The following is a 26,098-nucleotide window of genomic DNA, read 5'->3' as shown; positions in this document are numbered from 1 at the left end:
GAAGGTGATGTCACTGCTGATTCAATCTGATATTGAAAAACTTCACCAGGAGAGGCCTCTCAATGTCAGTGACTCAGGGCCCCACCCCACCTGTTCATAAAGTAAGTGCCCAGGTGTTTGCCTCACTGCTTGTTCAAGGGATGATGTTTTCCAATAGGAAAGCCACAACTCTCCCCACAAATAAGTTGGTCATCTTGTTCCCTTTTTCAAACACTCCCACATAGTCATGGTGAAGAATTTGTTGGGGAGGAAGCCTCGTACTGAAGTCCAGTTTCCACAGTAAGTACCAGGTCCTAGGAACACTTGTATACATGCACCAAAAAAAAAAAAAAAAAAAAAAAAAAAATCTGCCCAAGAGGTCACGATGCCTGTTTAGGAAAATCTCATCCCTCTGCAGTAAGAATCTTTAGAAAACTCGGCTAGGCGCAGTGGCTCATTCATGCCTGTAATCCCAGCACTGTGGGAGGCCGAGGAGGGCTTATCATCTAAGGTCAGGAGTTGGAGACCAGCCTGGCCAACATAGTGAAACCCCATCTCTAGTAAAACTACAAAAATTAGCCAGGTATGGTGGCACAGGCCTGTAATCCCAGCTACTCAGGAGGCTGAGGCGGGAGAATCGCTTGAACCCGGGAGGCAGAGGTTGCAGTGAGCCGAGATCGGTCCACTGCACCCTAGCTTGGGCAACAAGAGCAAGACTCAGCCTCAAAAAAAAAAATTTTTTTTAGAAAACTCCACTAGAGCAATATTCCTCTTGGGCAACATGCCGAGGGGTGGGGGGTGGCTTGGGATGAGCATGATTTTCTAGTTTGAATCTGATACCCTTTAAAGGAGAAGTTCCTAAAGTGGCAGGTCAAAAGAGAAAGATAAATAAATAAAAAATAAAGGAGATGTGAAAACGAGCCCTCAGGATTCCTTCTCTAGAAAATGCCTGGCCTGGCCGGGCATGGTGGCTCAGACCTGTAATCCTAGCACTTCGGGAGGCCAAGGCAGGGGTATTGCTTAAGCTCAGGAGTTCAAGACTAGCCTGGGCAACACACATAAGAAGACCCTGTCTTTTTATTTTAACAAAACATTTAAAAATTAAAAGAGGCCGGGCACGGTGGCTCAAGCCTGTAATCCCAGCACTTTGGGAGGCCGAGACGGGCGGATCACGAGGTCAGGAGATCGAGACCATCCTGGCTAACCCGGTGAAACCCCATCTCTACTAAAAAATACAAAAAACTAGCTGGGCGAGGTGGCGGGCACCTGTAGTCCCAGCTACTGGGGAGGCTGAGGCAGGAGAATGGCGTGGACCTGGGAGGCGGAGCTTGCAGTGAGCCAAGATCCGGCCACTGCACTCCAGCCCGGGCGACAGAGCGAGACTCCGTCTCAAAAAAATAAATAAATAAAATAAAATAAAAGAAAAATGCCTGACTAGAGAACAATTTTTTCAATGACATGAATATAGACTTGAATGTAGAAGTCCAGTCCCCTCAAGACACACAGTCCAATTCTTTTTTTTTTTTTTCTTTTTTTGAGACAGAGTCTTGCCCTGCCCTGTCACCCAGGCTAGAGTGCAGTGGTGCGATCATGGCTAAACCTCCCAGGCAGCTTCAACCTCCCAGGCTCAAGTGATCCTCCCACCCCAGCCTCCCAAGTAGCTGGGACTACAGGCATATGCCAGTATACCCGGCTAATTTTTGGATTTTTTGTAGAGACGGGGTTCTCACTATCATGCCCAGGCTGGTCTTGAACTCCTGGGCTCAAGAGATCTACCTGCCTTGGCCTGGGATTACAGTCATAAACCACCACGCCCAGCTGACACAGTCCAATTCTAACACCTACTGAGCACCTCACTTCATCTTTACACAAATGCCATCCTTCTTAGTGATGACTGCCCCTAAATTTCTCCACCCCATGCATAGTTTTTATCACCCTTCCTGCTGAGTTTTATTCTTTCTTCCATACATCACCATCTACCTGTCCCCTCCAATTAGAAGAGAAACTCCACGAGGACAGGGGTTTTTCTCTGTTTGGGCCCTGCTGCACCCCCAATGCCTAGCAGAGGGCTTGGCAGGTACTCAGCATAAATTCATTTGGTGAGGGGACAGGCAAATGCCTCCGTCACCTGAGACCTTCAGAGGAGGAATGATCCATCCCTTTCACCTGACTGCTCACAGACTATCATGAGTTGCCTTTTCCCGCTGTAAAGAGCACAGACTTTGGAGTCCAACAGCCACCAGACATACGGCCAGGCCCTCCCACTTCCTGTGTGCATGACACACCTGTGTGCATGAGGGTTACAGGAGATGGCATACGGGAAGAGTTCAGCATACAGAAAGCACCACTCAATACACTGTTGCTTATGATCACAATAGAGAAGACAACAACAAATACCTTTTTTTTTTTTCTTGAGACAGTGTCTCACTCTGTCGCCCACGCTGGAGTGCAGGGACGCAATCACAGCTCACTGCAGCCTTGACCTCTGTGGTCTCAGGTGATCCTCCCACCTTAGTCTCCCGGGTAGCTGGGACTACCAGCTCATGCCACCAGGCCTGGCAAATTTTTAGAAGTCTTTTGTAGAGACAGGGTCTCCTTATGTTGCCCAGGCTGGTCTCAAACTCCTGGGCTCAAGGGATCCTCCCACCTCAACCTTCCAAAATGCTGGGATTATAGGTATGAGCCACTGCACCCTGCTGAATAATTTTTTCTTTTTTTTTTTTTTTTGAGACAGAGTCTCGCTCTGTCACTCAGGCTGGAGTGCAATGGCTCACTCGGCTCACTGCACGCTCTACCTCTGGGTTCAAGTCATTCTCCTGCCTCAGTCTCCCGAGTAGCTGGGATTACAGGTGCCTGCTACTACACTCGGCTAATTTTTTTTTTTTTTTTGTATTTTTAGTAGAGACGGGTTTTCACCATGTTAGCCAGGATGGTCTCAATCTCCTGACCTCATGATCTTCCCGTCTCGGCCTCCCAAAGGTGCTGGGATTACAGGCGTGAGCCACCGCGTCCTGCCCCTGTCAAATAATTTTTTTTAAGTATGTCTCAAATATTGCATGGGACATACTTATACTAAATACTAGACATCGTTTATCTGAAAGTCAAATGTAACTGAGAGCCCTGTATTATTGCTAAATCTAGCAACACTACCCATTAAGCAGTTACCCTCCTGAAGGCAGGGTGGTCTAGGTTACATAAAGATTTACAAGATGCGCTGGGCACGGTGGCTCACGCCTGTAATCCCAGCCCTTTGGAAGGCCGAGGAGGGCAGATCACAAAGTCAGGAGATTGAGACCCTCCTAGCTAACATAGTGAAATCCCATGTCTACTAAAAATATAAAAATTAGCCGGGCATGGTGGCTAAAAATTAGCTACTCAGGAGGCTGAGGCAGGAGAATCGCTTGAACCCGGGAGGTGGAGGTTGCATTGAGCCAAGATCACACCACTGCACTCCAGCCTAGGCAACAGAGCGAGACTCCGTCTCAAGAAAAAAAGAAAAAACAATAAGATTTACAAGGTGTTGCTCTACAGTACTCTCTCATGAATATTTATTGATCAGATGGACTTTTATCTTAGCTGAGATCTGATTAAGCAGGACTTGCTTTTTTTTCTTTTTTTTTTTTTTTTTGAGACAGTCTGGCTCTGTTGCCCAGGCCAGAGTGCAGTGGCGAGATCTCAGCTTACTGAAACCTCTGCCTCCCAGGTTCAAGGGATTTTTGTGCCTCGGCCTCCTGAAGTGCTGGGATTACATGTGTGAGCCACCATGCCTGGCCGGCCTTGCATTTTTGTCTGTGAGCTTTTTGCATCTCTCATCAAGCTCCTTCCAGGCTCCTCTGCACTGCCAAAAACTGGAAGAATGGACACCAGTTCTTGAACAATCCATGGGTCTGAAGGACGCTGGAGATACCCAGGGGGAAGGTGTTGGGTGTATCTGAGAGCCTTGCTCAAGGAAGGTGTTACCCACACAATAGGAAACCAAACAGATGGCTCTGGCGGACTCAGATATCTGCCTAGATTTTGATCTGGTGCTTCCTTACACCCAGAAGTGTGGGGCAGAAATGGCTCATCTGACCTTTAGACTCCAGACTGCAAGCTGTTTTGTGACAAGACAATTAGGTAAGGTTACATCAGGGGTGTGCAGAGCTCAGAGAAACTGGGGAATGCCAACCAGAGGCACATGCCCTGAGAACACCCCTCCTCCCTTCTCTGTGGCTACTACATAAAGCCGTGCCTTTAAAAAAAGAAAAAACTATTACGGCGAAACATCCTCTAGAAAGAGAGATCTGTATAGACCTGTCTGTATTAAATACACTCTGAAACCTCTCATTCATTCATTCCTTCTGCTACTTACTGAGCCCTTTTTATGTACCAAGTACTATTCTAGCTGCAATACAGCCCAAGTACAAAACAAAAGACATTAAAAATCCCTGGCCTCCTGAGGCTTCTGTTCTAGCGGGAGGAGACAGACAGTGAACAGGAGAAATAAGTGAAATACAGAGCATGTCAGACAGTGAAAAGTACTAGAAGAAAATTAAGTAAAAGAGGAGGGTAGGGCTGAGGGCAGGGTTTACTATCATAAATAGGTCATCCAGGTGGGGTGTGATGGCTCATGCCTGTAATCCCCGCACTTTGGGAGGCCGAGGCAGGTGGATCACCTGAGGTCAGGAGTTTGAGACCAGCCTGGCCAACATGGTGAAACCCCATCTCTACTAAAAATACAAAAATTAGCCAGGCGTGGTAGCACACGCCTGTAATCCCAGCTACTTGGGAGGCTGAGACAGGACAATTGCTTGAACCCGGGAGGTGGAGGTTGCAGTGGCCCGAGATCGAGCCACTGCATGCCAGCCTGGGTTACAGAGATAAGACTCCATCTCAAAAAAAAAAAAAACAAAAAACAAAAATTAGCCAGGTGTGAGGGCAGGCACCTATAATCCCAGCTACTCTGGAGGCTGAGGTTGCAGTGAGCCGAGGTCAAACCACTGCACTCCAGCCTAGGTGACAGAGCAAGACTCTGTCTCAAAAAATAAATTGGGCCAGGCACAGTGGCTCATCCCTGTAATCCCACCACTTTCGGAGGCCGAGGCAGGTGGATGACCTGAGGTTAGGAGTTCGAGACCAGTCTGGTCAACATGGTGAAACCCCGTCTCTACTAAAAATACAAAAATTAGCCGGGCGTGGTGGCGGGCGCCTGTAATCCCAGCTACTCAGGAGGCTGAGGCAGGAGAACTGCTTGAACCTGGGAGGCAGAGGTTGCAGTGAGCCAAGATTGTGCCACTGCACTCCAGACTGGGTGACAGAGTGAGACTCCGTCTCTAAATAAATAAATAAATAAAGGCTTCAGGAAAGGCCTCCCTGAGGGTGGGAGTAACATTTAAACAAAGGCTTGCAGTCTTTTCAGGATAGAAAGGAGTGAGCTGTGCAGATACTATGGGAATGGTCACAGCCAGTGCAAAGGCCCTGAGGTAGAAGAGTGTGTAGTGTGTTCTAAGCATAACCAGGAAACAAAGTTGTTGGACAAAGTGAGCATACAGAAGAGTGGGAGGAGATGAGGACCCCAGGTACATGAGTCAAAGGACAGATCAGTGAAGCCTCAGAAGTCATAGAAAGGACTTAGGCACTTATTTTGTTTGAAATGGGGAACCATGGGTAATTTTGAGCAGGAATGATATTTTCTAACTCAATTTTAAAAACCATCAACTCTGACTGATGGATGAAGAAAAGACTGACTTGGGGGAAGGGGAAGGAATAAGTGGGGAGACCAGGAAGGAAGCTGCCGCGACAATGAAGGTGAAGACATGCTGAAACTTCTCTTTTGGGAATAGAGAAAACAGCTGGGCGTCATGCCTATAAATCCAGCACTTTGGGAGGCCAAGGTGGGAAGATCCCTTAAGCCCAGGAGTTCCAGACCAGTCTGGGCAATATAGTGAGATCCCTTTTCTAAAGAAAACTGTAAACATTAGCTGGGCATGGTGGAGTGTGTCTGTGGTCCCAGCTACTTGGGAGGCTGAGGTGGGAGGATTGCTTGAGCCCGGGAGGTCGAGGCTAAAGTGAACCAAGATGGCTCCACTGTACTCTAGCCTGAGCGACAGAGAGAGATTCTATCTTAAAAAAAAAAAAAAAAAAAAAGGAGAGAGAAGGTGTACAGGCGTGTCTGAATGCCAAGCCACAGAATCAGGTGCTCTTCTTCTCCTTCTTCTTCTTCTTGAACTTGCCCAGGTCAAATAAATTTGAAAGGCTTTTGGCTTGTTACAAGCTCTCCTAATTACAAAGCCAGCTAATTATTATCTAGAACTTGGCCAATTATCCCACGGGGTCCTGAGCTGGCCACCGTTTATGATCTTGCTCATGTGGAACAGGTTCAACCCTTCTGGGCAGGCCCCATTAGGTCCCAGTAGTAACTTTCCCTCTTTCAGCAGCAAGAGCCACACCCCAGGTACCTCCTGGCCGAAGCACCTTCAATAGGTCTCATTTGGAACAAGAGTTTCTCTAGGGCGGTTTCCCTGTCCCCACAGTCCCAAGTCTTGAAGGCCAATACAAGTAGATTTTCTAGGACCCAGAGAGTTGAAAGAGACCGAAAGAAAGAGAAGTGCTGTTCAACTAGCATTTATTTGGAAGTGAAGGTCAAGAGGGAAACCAGCTGAAACTGCCCATAAGCAAAAGACAAAAGAGGCCTTCCAAAGACAAAAAAAAAAAAAAAAAAAAAAAAAAGCTGAATTCTAGCATCACAATCAAAATTAGTGAGAGGCAGGCCAGGCCTGGTGGTTCACACCTGTAATCCCAGCACTTGGAGAGGCCAAGATGGGAGGACTGCTTGAGCCCAGGAGTTCAAACCACTGCACTCCAGCCTGGGCAGCAGAGCAAGACTGTTTCTTTTTAAAAATCATAAAATAAAATAAACAAAATAAGTGAGATGAAAAGGTAAATGACAGCTTCTCCAAAGGGAAAGAGGGTTCATGTTTCCTTTAGAAAGGTGAATCAAGTCCCACTGAAGGTGCTGAGTTTGGCAACAGGGTAGTAGAGGGAACTGGATGAGAGACCTGGTTTTGGAAGATGAAAGGCCTGGCCTGCAGCCCCAGCACTGTCATTACCTGGCGGGGTGACTTGGGGGCAAGCAGTACAACCTCTGAGCCTGATTCCTCTTCTAGAGTAGGGGATGATGAAAGTCCCCACCTTGGACCACAGGGAGGACTAACTGTCAAGTCTGCAAGGTCGCTGGCAGGACCCACTCTCTAACCCTGTGCAAATGGATACAAATATTTGTCTTTCATCTGCTGGCCACCTTCAAGTAAACACTCTCCAAATAAACACCTTCTATCATTTAATCCTCCAGCTTGTGAGGTCTCTGAAAACTCTCTGTATCTATTGACAGAGATTAAGGAAAAAAGACCACTATCCTATACAAATCCTTCTTTAAACTGGTACTTCACATTCTTCCAAGCACAGAGCTGACATTCCCAAATACCCCTTCAAAAACTTCACCTCTGGGTCCTTCAGACACGCAAACTCAATATATTCATCACCAAGAACTAATTTTCCTCCCCCATCTTGTTCCTCTTTTTCCTCTGTTTCCAGTGTTGGTCCAAAGGAACATTCTAGAAGCTGCTGGCATTACTTCTTGTTTAGAACCACTTAGGTGCTGGAAACCTTCCCCCAAATCAAAATTGTCTTATTGGTAGGGCGCGGTGGCTCACGCCTGTAATCCCAGCACTGTAGGAGGGCAAGGCAGGTGGATCACCCAAGGTCAGGAGTTGAAGACCAGCCTGGCCAATATGATGAAGTCCCATCTCCACTAAAAGCACAAAAATTAGCCAGGCATGGTGGCGGGCACCTGTACTCAGTTACTCAGGAGGGTGAGGCAGGAGAATCACTTGAACCCATGAGGCAGAGGCTGCAGTGAGCCAAGATTGCACCATTGCACTCCAGCCTGGGCGACAAGAGTGAGACTCCATCTCAAAACAAAAACAAAAATAAAAACCAAAAAAACCTGTTTCTTCTTCAGACAGGCAGGCACATAACGCCTCTCCCAACCTCGTGCTCAAAACCTCCATTGGGACAGTGGGAAGCGACTGTCTCTAGACGCTGATGTGCAAATGGATCGCAGTCTTTGTGGAAGGCAGTATCTGCCAAAATCACAAATGCACATACCTGGGCCCAGCAGGCTCACCCGTGGATATTCATCTTCCAGATACACCAGAATGTGTAGAAAAAAATGTATATCCCAGGTTACTTTCTGCAGTCCTGTCTCCTAAAAGATAGGACACTACCCAGTGTCCCAGTGTCCATCTATCAGGGACTGGCTAAATAACCTATGGTGCAGGTAGCTATAAAAGGAAAATAAAAGAACATACTCCATAAATATACACACCAATTTTGTACCCTCGGAAATTAAAATTAAAAATTTTTTAAAAGGCCAGACGCGGTGGCTCATGCCTCTAATCCCAGTACTTTGGGAGGTCAAGGCGGGCGGATCACCTGAGGTCGTGAGATCAGCCTGACGAACATGGAGAAACCCTGTCTCCACTTAAAAAAAAAAAAAAACAGGCCGGGCGCGGTGGCTCAAGCCTGTAATCCCAGCACTTTGGGAGGCCGAGACAGGCGGATCACGAGGTCAGGAGATCGAGACCATCCTGGCTAATATGGTGAAACCCTGTCTCTACTTAAAAATACAAAAAAAACTAGCAGGAACGAGGCAGACGCCTGTAGTCCCAGCTACTCGGGAGGCTGAGGCAGGAGAATGGCGTAAACCCAGGAGGCGGAGCTTGCAGTGAGCTGAGATCCGGCCACTGCACTCCAGCCTGGGTGGCAGCGCGAGACTCTGTCTCAAAAAAAAAAAAAAAAAAAAAATTAGCCAGGTGTGGTGGCACATGCCTGTAATCCCAGCTACTCAGGAGGCTGAAGCAGGATAATCACTTGAACCCGGGAGGCAGAGGTTGTGGTGAGTCGAGATTGCACCATTGGACTCCAGCCTGGGCAACAAGAGCGAAACTCCGTCTCAAAAAAAAAAAAAAAAAAAAAAAAAAGTAAATATTAAAAAAAACTTTTTTTTTTAATAAAAATAGGCTGGACACGGTGGCTCACGCCTGTAATCCCAGCACTTTGGGAGGCCGAGGCAAGTGGATTGCTTGAGCCCAGGAGCTTGAGACCAGCCTGGCCAACATGGTGAAACCCCGTCTCTACTAAAAAATACAAAACTTAGCTGGCTGTGGTGGCATGTGCCTGTAGTCTCAGCTACTCGGGAGACTGAGGTATGAGAATCACTTGAACTAGGCAGAGATTGCAGCAAGCTGAGATTGTGCCTCTGCACTCCAACCTGGACAACAGAACAAGACTCGGTCTAAGGAAGATATGTGCGGAGAGAGAAAGAACACACAGATACATTGTTGGGAGAAAAACAAGGTACAGAGCAGTGCTATCATGTGCTATGCTTTGTGTAAAAGGATCGTATGTTAGGAATTTACACTGGCATAAAGAAACAAGACTATGTTTGTATTTCCATAAGGAAACTCTGAAAAGGATACACAGGAGACTAATGAAATCGGTTCCCTGTGCCTTGGGGAAGAACTGGGTGAAGCATGGATTGGGGTGGGAAGGAGACTTCACTGTCTGCCATATAGATATATACATAAGCTTTTTCATATATATATGAAGACGTATATTTAAACTTATTTTTTAACCAAGTGAATAATTTGCCTATGAAAAGACCAGAAAGAGAAAACCCTCCATGAACCACAACCCAAGGCCCACAGGTAACCCGGCCCAGCTGCCTCTGCAGCCTCATCCCAGGACCCTCTCCTTCCTCCTCCTTCTGTGTCCAGGAAGGCAGAGCTCCAGCCTTCTGCCTCCATGACCCTGCCACACCTTTGGGCACCCCACTTCCTCTTCCTGGAGTGCCCTTTCCCTTTCCTTGCATGGAAGACGCCCTCTTACTCATCAAGGCCCAGCAGGTGAAACTGACCACTCCTGGCATCCTCTGAACACATTCTCACTCCAGTGGCATTCTCAGAGCCTACTGGAGTTACCCGCTGATAGGTCTCTCTCGGAGCTTTTCCGGAATCTCCCTGAGCATAGGGGGTGAGTCTTAGGCCTGGGTGCACTGGCTACTTCTCTGGATACCCCACTCCCACGCCCATCCACCGCACTTTGGTTTTTTCTTTTTTTTTTCTGAGATGAAGTCTCGCTCTGTCACCAAGGCTGGAGTGCAATGACAATCTCCACTCACCGCAACCTCCACCTCCCAGGTTCAAGCGATTCTCTTGCCTCAGTCTCCCAAGTAGCTGGGATTACAGGCATGCACCACCATGCCTGGCTAACTTTTTTTATATTTAGTAGAAACGGGGTTTCACCATGTTGGCCAGAATGGTCGTAAACTCCTGACCTCAAGTGATCTGCCCACCTTGACCTCCCAAGGTGCTGGGATTATAGCCGTGAGTCACCGCGCCCAGCCTCCCATCCACCCCTCTTTGCATCCACAGAGTTTTCAATCCTGGGCATGGCAGAAGCACCAGCCTCATCCCTCCCTGATCAAGGGTGTGCCCTGGGATCCCTGGCCTCGGGCTGGACAACCAGGTGCCCACATCCTGGTGGGGGTATCTACTCATCGAACATCTAGCCCCTGGGGTTGTCCAGGGAAATGCATTGGGTGGCAGCAGATATCTGAGGAGCTTGCTTATTTATTTATTTATTTAGAGACAGAGTCTCACTTTGTCACCCAGGCTAGGGTGCAGTGGCACAATCTCGGCTCACTGCATCCTCCACCTCCCGGGTTCAATCTATTCTCCTGCCTCAGTCTCCCAAGTAGCAGGGATTACAGGCACACACCACCATGCCCAGCTGATTTTTTTGTATTTTTAGTAGAGACGGGGTTTCATCATGTTGGTCAAGCTAGTCTCGAACTCCTGACCTCGTGATCTGCCTGCCTCGGCCTCCCAAAGTGAAGATTACAGGCATAAGCCACTGCACCTGGCCCGAGGAGCTTTTAAAAATGTCAAGTTCAAGGCTAGGCGTGGTGGCTCACGCCTGCAATCCCAGCACTTTGGGAGGCTGAGGCAGGCAGATCACTTGAGGTCAGGAGCTGGAAAGCAGCCTGGCCAACATGGTGAAACCCTGTCTCTACAAAAATACAAAACAATTAGCCAGGCATAGTGGTGCATGCCTGTAATCCCAGCTACTTGGGAGGCTGAGGCACGACAATTGCTTGAACCCAGGAGGTGGGGGTGGCAGTGAGCTGAGATCGTGTCATTGCACTCCAGCCTGGGTGACAGAGCAAGACTTCATCTCATAAATAAATAGTAAATAAATAAATGTCAAGTTCAGATCTCCACCCTCGGAGATTGGCTTTCAGTGAATCTGCAAGAGGGCAAGTCTGCATGAAGTACCCCAGGTGATTTGATTTTTAGCCACAAGGATCTCAGTGGCTGGGACACAGCATTTTTGGCAGTGGGAGAACAGACAGGTATTCTTAAGCACGTGCATCATGAAATATATATATATACACACATTTTTTTGTGTGTGTGTGTGACAGGATCTCTATCACCCAAGCTGGAGTGCCGTGGTGCAATGATGGCTTACTGCAGCCTCGACCTCCCGGGTTTCAAGCAATCACCCCACCTCAGCCTCCTGAGTAGTTGGGACTACATGCACATGCCACCACGCCCAGCAAATTTTTGTCTTTTTTTGATGCTAGGACCACAGGTGCATGCCACCATGCCTAGTTAAATTTTTTTTTTTAATCTTTGTGCAGATGGGGGTCTCGTCATGTTGCCCAGGCTGGTCTCAAACTCCTGGGCCCAAGTAATCCTGCGGCCTCGGCCTCCCAAAGCACTGGGATTATAGGTGTGAGCCACCGCATCTATCTGGCCTGAAATACTTTTAAAAGCCAAGCAGAAGCTGACAAGTTCAAGATCATCCTGACTCCTCTGGCCCTAGCTACACCTTGCCCCACTCTTCCCACCCCAGTTCTACACAACCTCCATGAGCAGGTCCCCTTTCTTAAGCCACAACAAACCTGTTCCAGTCCACCCTGAGCACCCTGCACAGTGGCAAGCAAGAAAATGCCAGTTTCTTCCCAACATAGGCACTAGGCTTAGTCACTGTTTGCAGTGCACTGTTTGCTTAACACAGAAGCAGGCAGGGTGAAGAAACTGGTTTGGCTGGTTTGCTGGGTGAGAGGGAGCGCAGGGGATCTTTTGAACCAAAGGTAAAACATGGGAGACTTTCAAACAGCACCAAGTCCTCTTGGGGCTCTAATATTTCATATTCACTGAACGCTTGACATATCATCCTATGATATCTCCGTGCTATTATGCTCATTTTACAGAGAGGGAAACTAAGTCCTCGGCTGATGTCCCTAGGCTGGGAAGGCACACCGTCTGGACTTAAATCTAGGCAGTCTGACTCAAGAACCTTCTGAATTTGAGGAAGATGCCGCCCAAACCTTGGGCAGAAGTGGAGGATTGGAGGCAGGTAAGAGTAAAGGAGGAGGAAGATGAAAAGTGCAGAAAGGGAGGAGGCCTACAACCCCCCAACAGTAACAAGAACAAGCTGGGACACTGGGATCCCTGGCCTAGGGAAACTTACATTAACAAAGAGGAAGAGAGAAAGAAAGAGAGAGATGGCTAGAGATGGGGCTAGAGAAACAGCGAGTGAGCATGCACCACAGATTTCTTTTTATTTGACCAAAGGTAGAAAACACTTAAAAATGACTATATGCCCTCCCATTTCCAGATTCAGGTTTGAGATCTCCCTTCCTGCCCTCCACAGTTGTCAGAGGGAAGCTATGAACACAGTATCCCCGGCACACACAGAGCATAATGGAAGGTTCTAACCGATCAAATTCTTCCCTGCCCATTTACAATCAACCTTAAGGGCTGGACCAAGTCCATAGAGTTTGAGAGTGAAAACATTGGCCAAGATAGTGATTTATTCATGTGTTCATTCATTTGCTCAAAATAACATTGAGAGTTTACTGTGTCCCTAGGAAATATCAATCACTGTTGAAATTATTCTGCTTTCTCTTTTTACGTTCCTTCCCACTGGCACGTATGTTCTATCCAATATGCCGTAACCTCAGGGTTCAGCCTGGTGCTAACACACAACAGGCACTCACCTTTGTGAACTAAGTGAATGAATGTGCATACTTAACTTTCATAACAGATCAATAAGTATTACCGCCCCATTTTACAAGTGGGAAAACTGAGGCTCATAGAAGTAAAGTGACTTATTCAAAGTCAAATAGCTAGTGGCTAAAATTCAAACCTGGCCTTCCTGTACTTCCTCGCTGAAGGATCCATTCTTGAAAGCCTTGTGCCCCCAAAGGAGATAGAGCTGAGGCAGGATAGAAACCCAGTGAGGGGCCCGGCTCGGTGGCTCACGCCTGTAATCCCAGCACTTTGGGAGGCTGAGGCAGGTAGATCACTTTGAGCTCAGGAGTTCAAGACCAACATGGTGAAACCTCGAATCTACTAAAAATAGAAAAATTAGCCAGGCCTGCTTGTGGGCACGCCTGTAATCCCAGCTACTCAGGAGGCTGAGGCTGGAGAATCGCTTGAACATTGGAGGTGGGGGTTGCAGTGAGCTGAGATCATACCTCTCTACACTCCAGCCTGAGCGACAGAGTGATACTCCATCTCAAAAAAAAAAAAAAAGAAAGAAAGAAAGAAACCCAGCAAGGATTGGATTGGGACAGGTGCCTCTTGGGGATTTTAGGGTTTGGGGAGCTTCTGAGAGATAGGAGAGCTTCAGCCTCTGGTGTATCTGGGGTTACTTTGAAAGGGAATGTGTAAGACACAAGGTGAGCATTTCGGAAGAATAGCCTCACCCAATAAAAAGCCTTGGAGAGCAAATAGGGATTTCCATAACCACCTGGCAGAGAGGGGCAGGCAGGGCCCCACTGGGAGGAAGCAGCAGCCAGCCTTCCTTAAATGGCCTTGCCAGGCCCAAGACTTTCCACCTCCGCACCTCCAGGAACACAAAGGCAAGGCCAGAAGGGTGGCCCACTGGTCTCCTTTCACAGTAAGTTCAGAAAGGAGACCAATTACTCTGTCACAGACATGAGTAATTGGGGAAGTGACTTTTACGAGTTTGAGGGGTAGGGGGTGGGGATCTGATGATGTAAGGTGATCCCAAAGCTGGTTTCCAGGTTTGCTTTTTAAAAGTCTAATTATATTAGGGGGTCTGCATACTGTTTTCCGAACCTTTCAGCACATCCTTCAGAAAGGAGGGGAAATGGCTGGGCATGGTGGCTCACGCCTATAATCCCAGCACTTTGGGAGGCCAAGGCAGGTGGATCACCTGAGGCCAGGAGTTTGCCCAGCCTGGGGAACAAGAGCAAAACTCCAGATTGTAGACCAGCCTAGCCAACATGGTGAAACCCTGTCTCTACTAAAAATACAAAAATTAGCCAGGCATGGAGGCGGATACCTGTAGTCCCAGCTACTCGGGAGGCTGAGACAGGAGAATCACTGGAACCCGGGAGGTGGAGGTTGCAGTGAACCAAGATCACGCCACTGCACTCCAGTCTGGGCAAAAGAGCGAGACTCTGTCTCAAGAAAAAAAGGAGGGGAAATGCGTGTATTTAATCCACAAAGGTGGGGTGCCTGTGAACTAGGTCAACCCCTCAAGCAGCCAAACCTCAACACTGAAATATAGGCCATGTGTTTCCAAGGCCAGACTGCAGAGCAACCAAAGGAAGAAAACAATCACTGGAAAAGCCTGCCAGCTTTTCTTTTTTCCGCCCCTGAATTAACTTACAGCTGTGGTTACTAGGCTAATACTTTAGAGATCACAAACTGTCTAATAGCCTGGGTTTCTCAAACTGGTGTGTGCTATGAAGAAGGAAAATAAGCAGCAACTCTAAAGAACTGGTTTATTGGCCAGGCATGGTGGCTCACACATGTAATCCCAGCACTTTGGGAGGCCAAGGCAGGCAGATCACCTGAGGTCAGGAGTTCGAGACCAGCCTGACCAATACGATGAAACGCTGTCTCTACTAAAAGTACAAAGGCGTAGTGGCATGTGCCTGTAGTCCCAGCTGCTCAGGAGGCTGAGACAGAAGAATCGCTTGAACTCAGGAGGCAGAGGTTGCAGTGAGCCGAGATCGCACCTCTGCACTCCAGGCTGGGCAACAAGAGCAAAACTCCATCTCAAAAATTAAAAAAAAAAACTGGTTTCTTATGGTTGAGTTTTTTTTTTTTTTTTTTTTTGTAAATGGTCTTTATTCTAGAAGCTGGAGAGAAATCAATAGAATAAATACAAGGTTGAGATCATGGGGCCAGCCATGGCATGGGGCAGAGGAATGACCCTAGCAAACCACTCCAAAGTCCCCTGAGTTAAGACCCTACAGCTGGCCGGGTGCGGTGGCTCAAGCCTGTAATCCCAGCACTTTGGGAGGCCGAGATGGGCGGATCACGAGGTCAGGAGATCGAGACCGTCCTGGCTAACACAGTGAAACCCCGTCTCTACTAAAAAATACAAAAAAACTAGCCGGGCGAGGTGGTGGGCGCCTGTAGTCCCAGCTACTCCGGAGGCTGAGGCAGGAGAATGGTGTAAACCCGGGAGGTGGAGCTTGCAGTCAGCTGAGATCCGGCCACTGCACTCCAGCCTGGGTGACAGAGAGACTCCGTCTCAAAAAAAAAAAAAAAAAAAAAGACCCTACAGCTACCAGTGCACAAAAAGTGACAGGTTTCAAGTTTCGAAATTCCCATGGAGTAAATTCTTCACGAAGTCAATGTCTAAACCTGGTGCCAGTTTTACATCCATCCCTTCACTTCCCTGCACTGTCCAAAGAGAGTCAGGCCACATCCCAAGTCCTAGCTGGCTTTTAAAATCACAAGCCAGGCCGGGCGCGGTGGCTCAAGCCTGTAATCCCAGCACTTTGGGAGGCCGAGACGGGCGGATCACGAGGTCAGGAGATCGAGACCATCCTGGCTAACACGGTGAAACCCCGTCTCTACTAAAAAATACAAAAAAACTAGCCGGGCGAGGTGGCGGGCGCCTGTAGTCCCAGCTACTCAGGAGGCTGAGGCAGGAGAATGGCGTGAACCCGGGAGGCGGAGCTTGCAGTGAGCCGAGATCCGGCCACAGCACTCCAGCCTGGGCGGCAGAGCGAGACTCCGTCTCAAAAAATAAAAAAAAAATAAATAAATAAAATCACAAGCTAGTTCCTGAGATCGAACGTGTGATTTTACCAGAAGGGCACTTCCATCCTGGGGCGATTCCACATTGGACTGGTACAAGGAGACCCCACAGTCCAAAAAAGCCAAAACAAATATTAAATGTCAGGAAATCTGTTATGTGGGGGTGGAGTTCTGTGAACATAAAGGGAACTGAAACCAACCACACCAGAGGCCTGCGGATTCTGCGTGGAGGCTGCCTCTTCCCACTAAACCACCAGCCCCAGGGTCCCCCGCCACCTCCCCGGCGTCTGACCCGTCTCCATCATCATCACCCCCTCTCGGAGGTCCCACACTATCAACACCTCCATTCTCAGCTTACTTCACACTGGACACTAATTCCCCAAACACCTTTTTTCTTTGTTTTTGTTTTTTCAGGTTATTGAGGTGAAAAACAAGGAGAAAAAGGAAGAGAAAAGACCAACTGTGGATCAGATTACAGAATTGCTTTATGCCTTAGTTTCCTTACTTACAAAGTAGGAAGAATAATAGTGCCCACCCTCCTAATGTTCTAGTGAAGACTAAATGAGGTAAAATATGTGAAGCACTTGCCCCAGAGTCTGAAGCAAAAGTGAGTATGTGTCACTATTAATTATTATCATATTAGTGTTAATATGTAATAACATTATTGGTTAATATGTAATAACATTCTAAGCTCTAAGGAGCTTAGAAGGGAGAAATAAAAACCAGACCAACCCACCCTTGGTGCTACCAAATATCTTGGTGCAGAAAAACAAAGTCACCAGCCTTAGCACTGGGACACGCCAGACGCACGCTCAGATACAAGCTTGTTTCTAGCCCCTGCCTTGCTCTCCAAGGCTAGATCAAGCTTGCCTCCCCCCAGAAGATGCTCCTCAATGCCCACTGACATCAAAATATTCAATCCCCAGCACTCTGGGAGGCCAAGGTGGGGGAATCACTCGAGCCCAGGAGTTTTAGATAACTTCTGATCCAATAGAAAGCTCTAGAGCACACAAAGCAAATATACTTCATCAGTCCAGCTGTAGTTTCTCTGTAAAAAACTTCGAATGACTTCCAAGTTCAAAGAAAATTTAAAGACAACAGCATGATTGCTAAAGATTCATGTGGTCAAAGACTAGAAGAATAGACACAATGAAGGTGTTCCCTCAGGGGAATTGTGGGTGATTTCTCCTTAAAAAAAAAATGCCTTTTATTGTGATATCCAATCAACTAAAATCATGAGAGAGGAGAAAGTGGTTTGATATAAAGTAAGCACTCGGGATTCAGTGAAACCAGAAGAGAAACTAGCCCCTTCCCTTGCTCCCTGGACAACAGTGGAGTGGAACAAAGCAAACTCTAGATTATCACAACGATAAGCCTAGAAGTACATTGGGTATATGCATTTTCATCCTGAGTCAGAACTACCATGCTTTTCTTTAAAAAAAAAAAAAGACCATTATTCCTGGCCAGGCATGGTGGGTCATGCCTGTAATCCCAGCACTTTGGGAGATTGAGTCAGGTGGGTCACCTGATGTCAGGAGTTCAAGACCAGCCTGGCCAACATGGTGAAACTCCTTCTCTACTAAAAATACAAAAAATTAGCTGGGCATGGTGGTGGGCACCTGTAATCCCAGCTACTCAGGAGGCTGAGGCAGGAGAATCACTTGAACCTGGGAGCCAGAAGTGGCAGTGAGCCAAGATCACACCATTACAACACTCCAGCCTGGGCAACAAGAGTAAAACTCCGTATCGGAAAAAAAAAAAAAAAAAAATCATTATTCCTTGGGGGAAACAGTACCTGTATCAAGATATTTTGGTCCAGGCACAGTGTCTCAGGCCTGCAATCCCAGCACTTTGGGAGGCTGAGATAGAAGGATCCTTTGAGCCCAAGAGTTCGACACCAGCCTGGGCAACATGGAGAGACTCCTGTCTCTAAAAAACTTTTATTTTATTTTTATTTATTTTTTGGGACAGAGTCTTGCTCTGTCACCCAGGCTGGAGTGCAGTGGCACTATCTCAGCTCACTGCAACCTCCACCTCCTGGGTTCAAGCAATTCTCCTGCCTCCTCCTGAGCAGCTAGGATTACAGGTGCACGCCACCATGCTGGGCTAATTTTTGTATTTTTTTTTAGTAGAGACGGGGTTTCACCATGTTGGCCAGGTTGGTCTTAAACTCCTAACCTTGTGATCCACCCGCCTCGGCCTCCCAAAGTGCTGGGATTACAGGTGTGAGCCACTGCGCCCAGCCTTAAAAAAATGTTAAAATTATCCAGGCATGGTGACACATGCCTGTAATAACCAGCTACTAGGGAGGCTGAGGTGGGAAGGATCACTTGAGCCCAGAGGATGGAGGCTGCAGTAAGCTGTGATTGTGCCACTGAGCTCCAGCTTGGGCAACAGAGCAAGACCCCGTCTTTAAAAAAAAAAAAAAAAAAAGCTTTAATATCTATAAACAAAAGCCACAGCCCAGTAACCAAGAGAGGGCTGCTCTTCAGTCATCCCAGAGATGGTGCTTAATGGGGCCTGGGAGTCAGGTCCCAGTTCAGATACCTGCTCTGCTGACCCTGGGCAAGTAGACGTCACCCTCTCGGCCTTGGTTTGCTCATCTGTAAAACGGGAATATTCCTGCCGGGCCTTCCCACCCACCAGGTTTTTGCAGTCTGAAATGAGAGACTGTCTCTACAGTGCTGAGGGCAACAAGAGAAATACGAAGGCTTCTAGTAAGTGCCCTCAACCTCTGCTTTTTTATAACATGGTTGACAACCAGGCAGGGCTACCCCTCCCCCAGTGTTCAGTCGTAAACGTTTGGATCCCCAAATCTGTGTAAATTCCAAAGGGTGTCGTTTGAGCCAAGGAGAGAGCTTGCCCATTCCAACTCAGGGGTGTGGGAGTGCAATTTCTCGGCCCCTTTCCAACCCCACCCTACTCCGCCCAGGGACACCGGCGGCGCGCCCTCACCTCTGCCCAGGACGCGTCCTCTCTCCAGGTGCCGCCGGGGCACCGTGAACGTGTAGCTCTCGGCGTCAAAGCCGGGGTGGCAAGGCTCCGGCTCCTGGCAGAGCCAAGACGAGACCTGGGGTGGGGGAAAGGTAGATGGAACCGGGTGACTCGGAGGATTCCCTCCAGCTCACCGAAACCAACAACGCCGCCCCTCCCTCGCTCCCGGCGTCGGGATTGGGGGAGGACCCCCGCCCCCAACCCCGGGCCGGGCGGGCAGCGACGTCACCCTCCCCCACCCCGAAACCTACGGCCGCCAAGCCCCCAGGAACTCCCGGAAGGGGGCCGCCGAGTCACCCGCTCGAGACCTAGCCCATCTTTCTTTTCGGTCTTCTTTCTCATTTTATTGGAGATGTCTTTATTCTCCCCAACCCCACTTTCCTTAGACTGGGAATGTACCACTCCTCAGAGCGAGGGGCGCTCCCACCTCCCCCGACCCCACTTTCTTATCCCTGGGACTCCCACTCCTATTTACGACCTTTCTTGGCATGGCAGGTGCCTTTATTTCTACGGATGCCCCTCTCCTTCCCTCGAGGATCGTCCCCGCGACTCCTGGCTCCCCCTCGACTTGCACCGGGGCTCCCCTTCTCCACACTCCACCCCCCACACCCCGCTCCACGCCCCCCCCCCCGCCCGCCCAAGCCCACCCCGCGGACTTCGAGGCCAGACGCCCCCGCCTCGGTCTGCGCCGGAGGGGGCAGCAAAGCCGCGCTCGCCCCTCACCACCCACACCCCACTCCCATCACTGCGGGGTCCGGAGCGCGCGAGGCTTCCAGGCCGCTCCGCTCCTCGGGACCCGAACTTTCTTGGAAGAAGGGAAGCGGTGACGACAGGAGAGGAAGGGGCGCAGGGCTGGGGCGGGGGGCTGGGGCGCAGAGTGTGCGGCCCGCACGCCTCCCTCGCAAGGCAGGGGACCCGAGGTACCTGCAGCAGCAGCAGCAGCAGCGCCGACAGGCTGCGGCTCCAAGGGCCCATGGCTGTCCGGGGACGCCGAGCGAGGGCAGGGGCCGAGTGCGGTCGGGTCGGGTCGGGCCGGGCTGGATCGGGCTGGAGTCTGAACTGACTTCCGCGAGCTCACAGGTGCTTTGCAGTTCCGACGCCACTGAGACTGGGGTGCGCTGCTGCCTCCAGGTGTGCCACGGAGGGACCGCCCCCCGTACCGCTGATTGGCTGAGGGTTCACCTGCCGGCCACAGCCAATCAGCAGCGCGGACCCCTCCCCCGGACGGAGCTAACGGCCCGCCCCCCCGGCCTCGCGCAGACCCGGTGACCCCCTAGCCTGGAGTTGCTAGGGTCTAGGTGGGAGGGTTCTGATTCCACTGGGTTCGAATCCCAGCACCGCTGGTGGCGCACTAAGACCTGGGATCAGAAAGGGCTTTTACACTTGGCTGAGTTCTTTTGTTTTTTGGGGTTTTTTGGTTTTTGTTTTTTTGTTTGTTTTGGAGATGAGGTCTCACCCTTTCACCCAGGCTGGAGTGCAGTGGTGCGATCACAGCTCACTGCAGCCTTGAACTGGGCTCAAGCAGTCCTCTGGCCCCAGCCTCTCTAGTAGCTGGGAGTACAGGTGCACACGACCACACCAGGCTAATTTTTTTTTTCTTTTGCCTTTTTGTAGAGAGACAAGTCGGGGCGGACAGGGGCAGTGGGGGCGCTGTGTCTCCCTGTATTGCCCAGCCTGGTCTCCAACTCCTGGGCTGAAGTGATCCTCCTTCCTGGGCCTCCCAAAGTGCTGGGCTTACAGGTGTGAACCATGAGCCACTGAGCTAGCAGCCTAATTTTTTGTTTGTTTTGTTTGTTTGTTTGTTTGTTTTTTGAGACAGAGTCTCACTCTGTCTTGCCCAGGCTGGAGTGCAGTGGCACGATCTTGGCTCACTGCAACCTCTGCCTGCCGGGTTCAAGCGACTCTCCTGTCTCAGCCTATTGAGTAGCTAGGACTACAGGCTTGTGCCACCAGACCAGCTAATTTTGTATTTTTAGTACAGATGGGGTTTCACCATGTCGGCCAGGCTGGTCTGGAACTCCTGACCTCAGGTGATCCACCCTCTTCAGCCTCCTGAAGTGCTGGGATTACAGGCGTGAGCCACTGCACTCTGCCTCAATGGCCTAATTTTTTAAAAAATTTTTCTAGAGACGGGATCTCACTATGTTGCCCAGGCTGATCTCAAATTTCTGACCTCAGGTGATACTCCTGCCTCAGCCCCTTTATAGAGTTCTTATTTTTTAATCTAGTCTTTTTTTAACTGCAGGGCTCCATGGGTTAGTGAGTCAGCAAATTGATTCCCTAGGTCAGGACCACCTCCCAAAGCCTCAGTTTCTCCACCCTCCTAATGGGAATGATCAGAAATGTCTCCCTATTGTTGTTGTGAGGCTCCCATACAATAAATGACAAATGTTTCTTGAGCCATAAATGATCTGTAGAGAAGTGAGGGATAAAAATAGTAACAACAGGGCTGGGCGCGGTGGCTCACGCCTGTAATTCCAGTACTTTGGGAGGCCGAGGCGGGCGGATCACGAGGTCAGGAGATCGAGACCATCCTGGCTAACACAATGAAACCCCATCTCTACTAAAAATACAAAAAATTAGCCAAGCATGGTGGTGGGTGCCTATAGTCCCAGCTACTTGGGAGACAGGCAGGAGAATGGCGTGAACCCTGGAGGCAGAGCTTGCAGTGAGCTGAGATCACGCCACTGCACTCCAGCCTGGGTGACAGAGGGATAGTCTGTCTCAAAAAAAAAAAAATAGTAACAATAGGTGCTGGGCATTGAAGATTACTGTGCCAGTCTCTATACTAAGCATTTGACACTGACCAGCTCTTTTTTTTTTTTTTTGAGATGGAATCCTGCTCTGTCTCCCAGGCTGGAAAGCAATGGTGTGATCTTGGCTCACTGCAACCTTCGCCTCTTGGGTTCAACTGGTTCTCCTGTCTCAGCCTCCTGAGTAGCTGGGATTACGGGCATGCACCACCACGACTGGCTAATTTTTGTATTTTTAGCAGAGACAGAGTTTCATCATGTTGGCCAGGCTGGTCTCCGACTCCTGACCTCAGAAGATCTGCCTGTCTCGGCCTCCCGAAGTGCTAGGATTACAGGCGTGAGCCACCGTGCCCAGCCACTGACCAGCTCACTTAAGCTCATTTCAAAACAACCCAAGAGCTGTATTATTATTCCCATTTGATAGATGGGCAACTGAAGCTTGGAGAGGTTGAGGCCAATGAGAGGAGGCACAGGACTGGAACTGACCTCTCTGATTCCAGGGCCTTTCTTCTAACAATCAGCTTCATCTCATGTGGTCCGTCTTCCAGCTGGAGCTGCAGTTTTCAGTCTGTTTTTTGATGTTGACCTGGAAGAGACCTTTAGAGTTCACCCAAACCTATGATTTGCAAATAACTTGTTCAATATCACATAGGCAGGTCAATGTCAAAGCCAAAGACCAGAACCCAGGATCTTCTGACCCCCAGAGTGGGGCTCTTAATGCCACAGCCACACCGAGGCTACCACCACCTTCTCCAGAGAATTCTATCCCCAGTCAAATAATTTTAGGATCAAAACTAGAATAGATAGGGGCCAAAGGTCTCAGGTCCTGTGCCAGTGACCCTCCAGCACCCACCGTCCTCCACCAAAAGACAAAAACAGAATAGACAGGCAAATGTTAGGTCAGACAACTTCCCTGTCTGACTGCCTGTGGCCAGCCACATCTGGGTGGCTAGTCTACCCCGACAAGGGCACCTCCTTTCCCTTTATCCTGCAAGCCTGGTCAGAACTACACAGCATTAAGTGGAGTCAGCCACTCACTAGCCCTGTGACCTTGGGGAAGTCAGTGTTCTCCTTTGTATAAGGGAGTTGGCATGAACTAATACAAAAACAATTGCTAAGCAGAGTTCTTGGCTTATCATAGCAACTGCTCAATAAATATTTGAAGTGGGGGTGACTCTTTCAAAAGGCCCACCCCCTATTTCCCTTCCTCCTGGGGAAGGCCGTGTTTGGAATATTTCACCCAGAGCTAAAGGTGCCTCTGAGCCCATCGAGGGTAATTTCTCAACTGCAGACGATTTATGGACAGCCCAGCGCCCCCCCTCCAACCTGTCCCCTCAATTTTAATGGGTTTCCAGTCAGGTCTTTTGGATGTCTGTATCTTGGCTCCCTCTGCTCTTAACCCACCAGGAGGCTCAGAGGGAAAAGGCTCCGGTATTTCCTTTCCCACTAAGATCGTGCTTTGAACAAGATAATGGAAATACAGAAAGAGGCGTTTCCCCCATGGGGCTGCACTGTCTGCTTATTTTTTCCTCTCAGTTATGTAAAAATACATATTTTATACCATCGCTGGGCCCAGGGAGCCTTTAGGGCTTTACTTTCTTCTACCCAGCAAGCCTTGGCCTTGTAACTCTGCAGCGACTCTCATCGACTCTTCCATTACACTCTGATAATTCAATAAAAAGGATTTTAGAAAACAATTAGGGGCAGCAAAGTCAGGTCAGGCCTGATGCGTTCTTCAGACTTCTCGCAAGTCCTTCTCTGAGCTCTAAAGAGAAGATTAGGTGTCCAGGGTGAGGCGGGAACACAGAGGGGCTCCTTGTGGAAGACAGGTGCTGTGTGACTTTCGCAACGCACTGAATTGCCTCTGTTTCCTGTTTGTTTGTTTATTTATTTAGTAACAAGGTCTTGCGCTGTTGCCCTGACTGGAGTGCAATGGCGCGATCTCGGCTCACTGCAGTCTCTGCCTCCCAGCTTCAAGAGATTCTTGTGCCTCAGCCTCCTGAGTAGCTGAGATTACAGATACACGTCACCACGCCTGGCTAATTTTTGTATTTCAGTAGAGACGGGGCTTCGCCATGTTGGCCAGGCTGATCTCAAACTCCTGACCTACCTCAACCTCCCAAAGTGCTGGAATTACAGGCGTGAGCCATTGTGCCCGGCGTCTGTTTTCTCTTCTACCAAACAGGGATACCTCAGCGGGCCTGGTGGCTCACAACTGTAATCGCAGCACTTTAGGAGGCTACTTGGGAGGTGAGAAGATCACTTGAGCCCAGGAGTTTGAGACCAGTCTGGGCAACATGGTGAAACCCCATCTCCCCCCAAAAAATTATTTTGAATTAGCTGGGCGTGCTCGCTTCGGCAGCACATACACTAAAATTGGAATGAATTAGCTGGGCATGGCAGTGCAGTGCCTGTAGTCCCAGCTACTCTGGAGACTGGGGTAGGAGGATCATTTGAGCACAGGAGGTTGAGGCTTCAGTGAACCATGACCACGCCACTTCACTGCGGCCTGGATTCACTTCTGGCTCTGCCATTAGTTGAGCAGCATAAGTCATTTTATCTCCAATATTTTGGTTTCCTCATCTGTAAAATGGGGATGTTGATAGCACTTAATTAATAAGGTTCTTGTAAACACTCTGCAAAGGTGAGTGATTAGCCCTCTTGGCCCAATACATTCCCTTTCCAGTTCTAGGCAAAACTGTGAGCTGCCCAGAGCCTCGCCTCCCACAGGCTCTCCTTCCCCCACCCCCGCCGCTAAAGCTCCTCAGGTTATCTCTTGCATCTACTGGAAAAAATTCTTTCACACTGGCCACGTTCGTCATTTCGAACCTCCCAGGGCCGACTGCACTTTAAGGAGGGCTCTAGAGAAAGACTTTTCTTCCTTCAGAGGAGTTGTAAATGCTGTCCAGGGCTTTTAACCTGTTGTCTGTGGATGGGCTCTCGTAGAGTAGGGTCCGTGAATCCCCTGAGACTGTACACAAACCTGTCCGTGCAGGTGATAAGGCCCATTGTTTTCCTAACATCTCAACTGGGGAAAACCCACACTCCAAGAGTTGAGCTTTCTCTGAGATCTTGCTGAGATCCAGTGCTAACAGTGGAATTTCAGGCATCACTGGGGAAGAAATGTTTGGCCAGAGGCCTTGCCCTTGAGATCACTGCAGGTAGATAAGAGAACCTGCCACCTGTCAGATAACAGACCTCCGCATGATGGGATCACAGACTCCAGGTTTCCTTATGGCAGAGGACAGACTTTCACTTCCTGGGTGTTTTGGCCACTGGCCTGCCTGGAGGCTAAAGATTAATCCTTCAGGCAGTCTTCTCCCTTTCATCTCCTGGCAAGGAGTGCAGTCATGGGGTTCAGACTGGGGTAGGAGTTGCCCCTCACCAGAATTCTTCGGAGAAGAGTCCAACCGCCAGCCCACTGGGGAGGAATCCCCAGAGAAATTGGAATTGCTAGGGATTGCAGCCTGATCAGGCTCCTGGCTAGGTAGGTTAGAGGAGGCTCCCTTCCTGCTGCTCCTAGAGGCTCCTGACACCTCTGCTGGCCTGGCTGCCTGCCAGTGTGGAGGGGTGGGAACTGGCTATACCGCCTCCAGTTGAAACGGTGCTAACTGATAGGGGTGCCGCCCTTCCAGTCTGCAAAAAAAAAAAAACAGTTTTATGTAAAACACAAAGTAAAGTGTAACACACACTACGTATAGTATAATGAAACCCCAGGTATTCATCACCCAGCCCAACAGTAGTTTTTTGCAATTTTTAAAGTTTTTGTAAACTTTGTAATTGTACCAAATCTTTCATCTTTCTAACTTTGCATTCCTATTTTTGTCTTTGCAGGAATTTTTTGTTTGTTTGTTTTGGAGACAGGGTCCAACTCTGTCACTCCGGCTGGAGTACAGTGGCCCAATCTCGGCTTACTGCAGCCACGACCTTCTGGGCTCAAGCCAATCCTCCCACCTCAGCCTTCCAGGTAGCTGAGAAGGCAGGCATGAGCCACCACACCGGGTTAATTTTTGTATTTTTTGTAGAGACAGGGTTTCATCTTGTTGCCCAGGCTGGTCTCAAACTCCTGAGCTCAAACAATCCACCTGCCTCAACCTCCCAAAGTGCCGGGATTACAAACATGAGCCATCACGCCCAAATTATATATATATATGTGTGTGTATATATATGTATATATGTGTGTGTATATACATGTGTGTGTATGTGTGTGTGTATGTGTGTGTGTGTATATATATATAT

The 26,098-nt window shown here is 49.1% G+C and overlaps 1 protein-coding gene across 1 annotated transcript in view; it reads right to left on the bottom strand.

Annotated features, from left to right (window-relative positions):
- CDH1 (cadherin 1) overlaps positions 1-20,206 on the bottom strand; it is a 103,697-nt gene extending 83,491 nt beyond the window's left edge. Inside the window, 2 exon segments of the mRNA XM_010355036.2 lie at positions 19,068-19,182; positions 20,031-20,206. Of these exon segments, the coding sequence (XP_010353338.1) occupies positions 19,068-19,182; positions 20,031-20,081 (166 nt within the window). The 5' untranslated portion in view covers positions 20,082-20,206.
- Positions 20,207-26,098: the final 5,892 nt, after the last annotated feature.

This window comes from Rhinopithecus roxellana, chromosome 20 (genome assembly GCF_007565055.1).
Source record: "Rhinopithecus roxellana isolate Shanxi Qingling chromosome 20, ASM756505v1, whole genome shotgun sequence".
Classification (NCBI taxonomy): domain Eukaryota; kingdom Metazoa; phylum Chordata; class Mammalia; order Primates; family Cercopithecidae; genus Rhinopithecus; species Rhinopithecus roxellana.
Note: the sequence above shows the minus strand (reverse complement) of the source record. Positions and strands in the feature narration are given on the sequence as shown.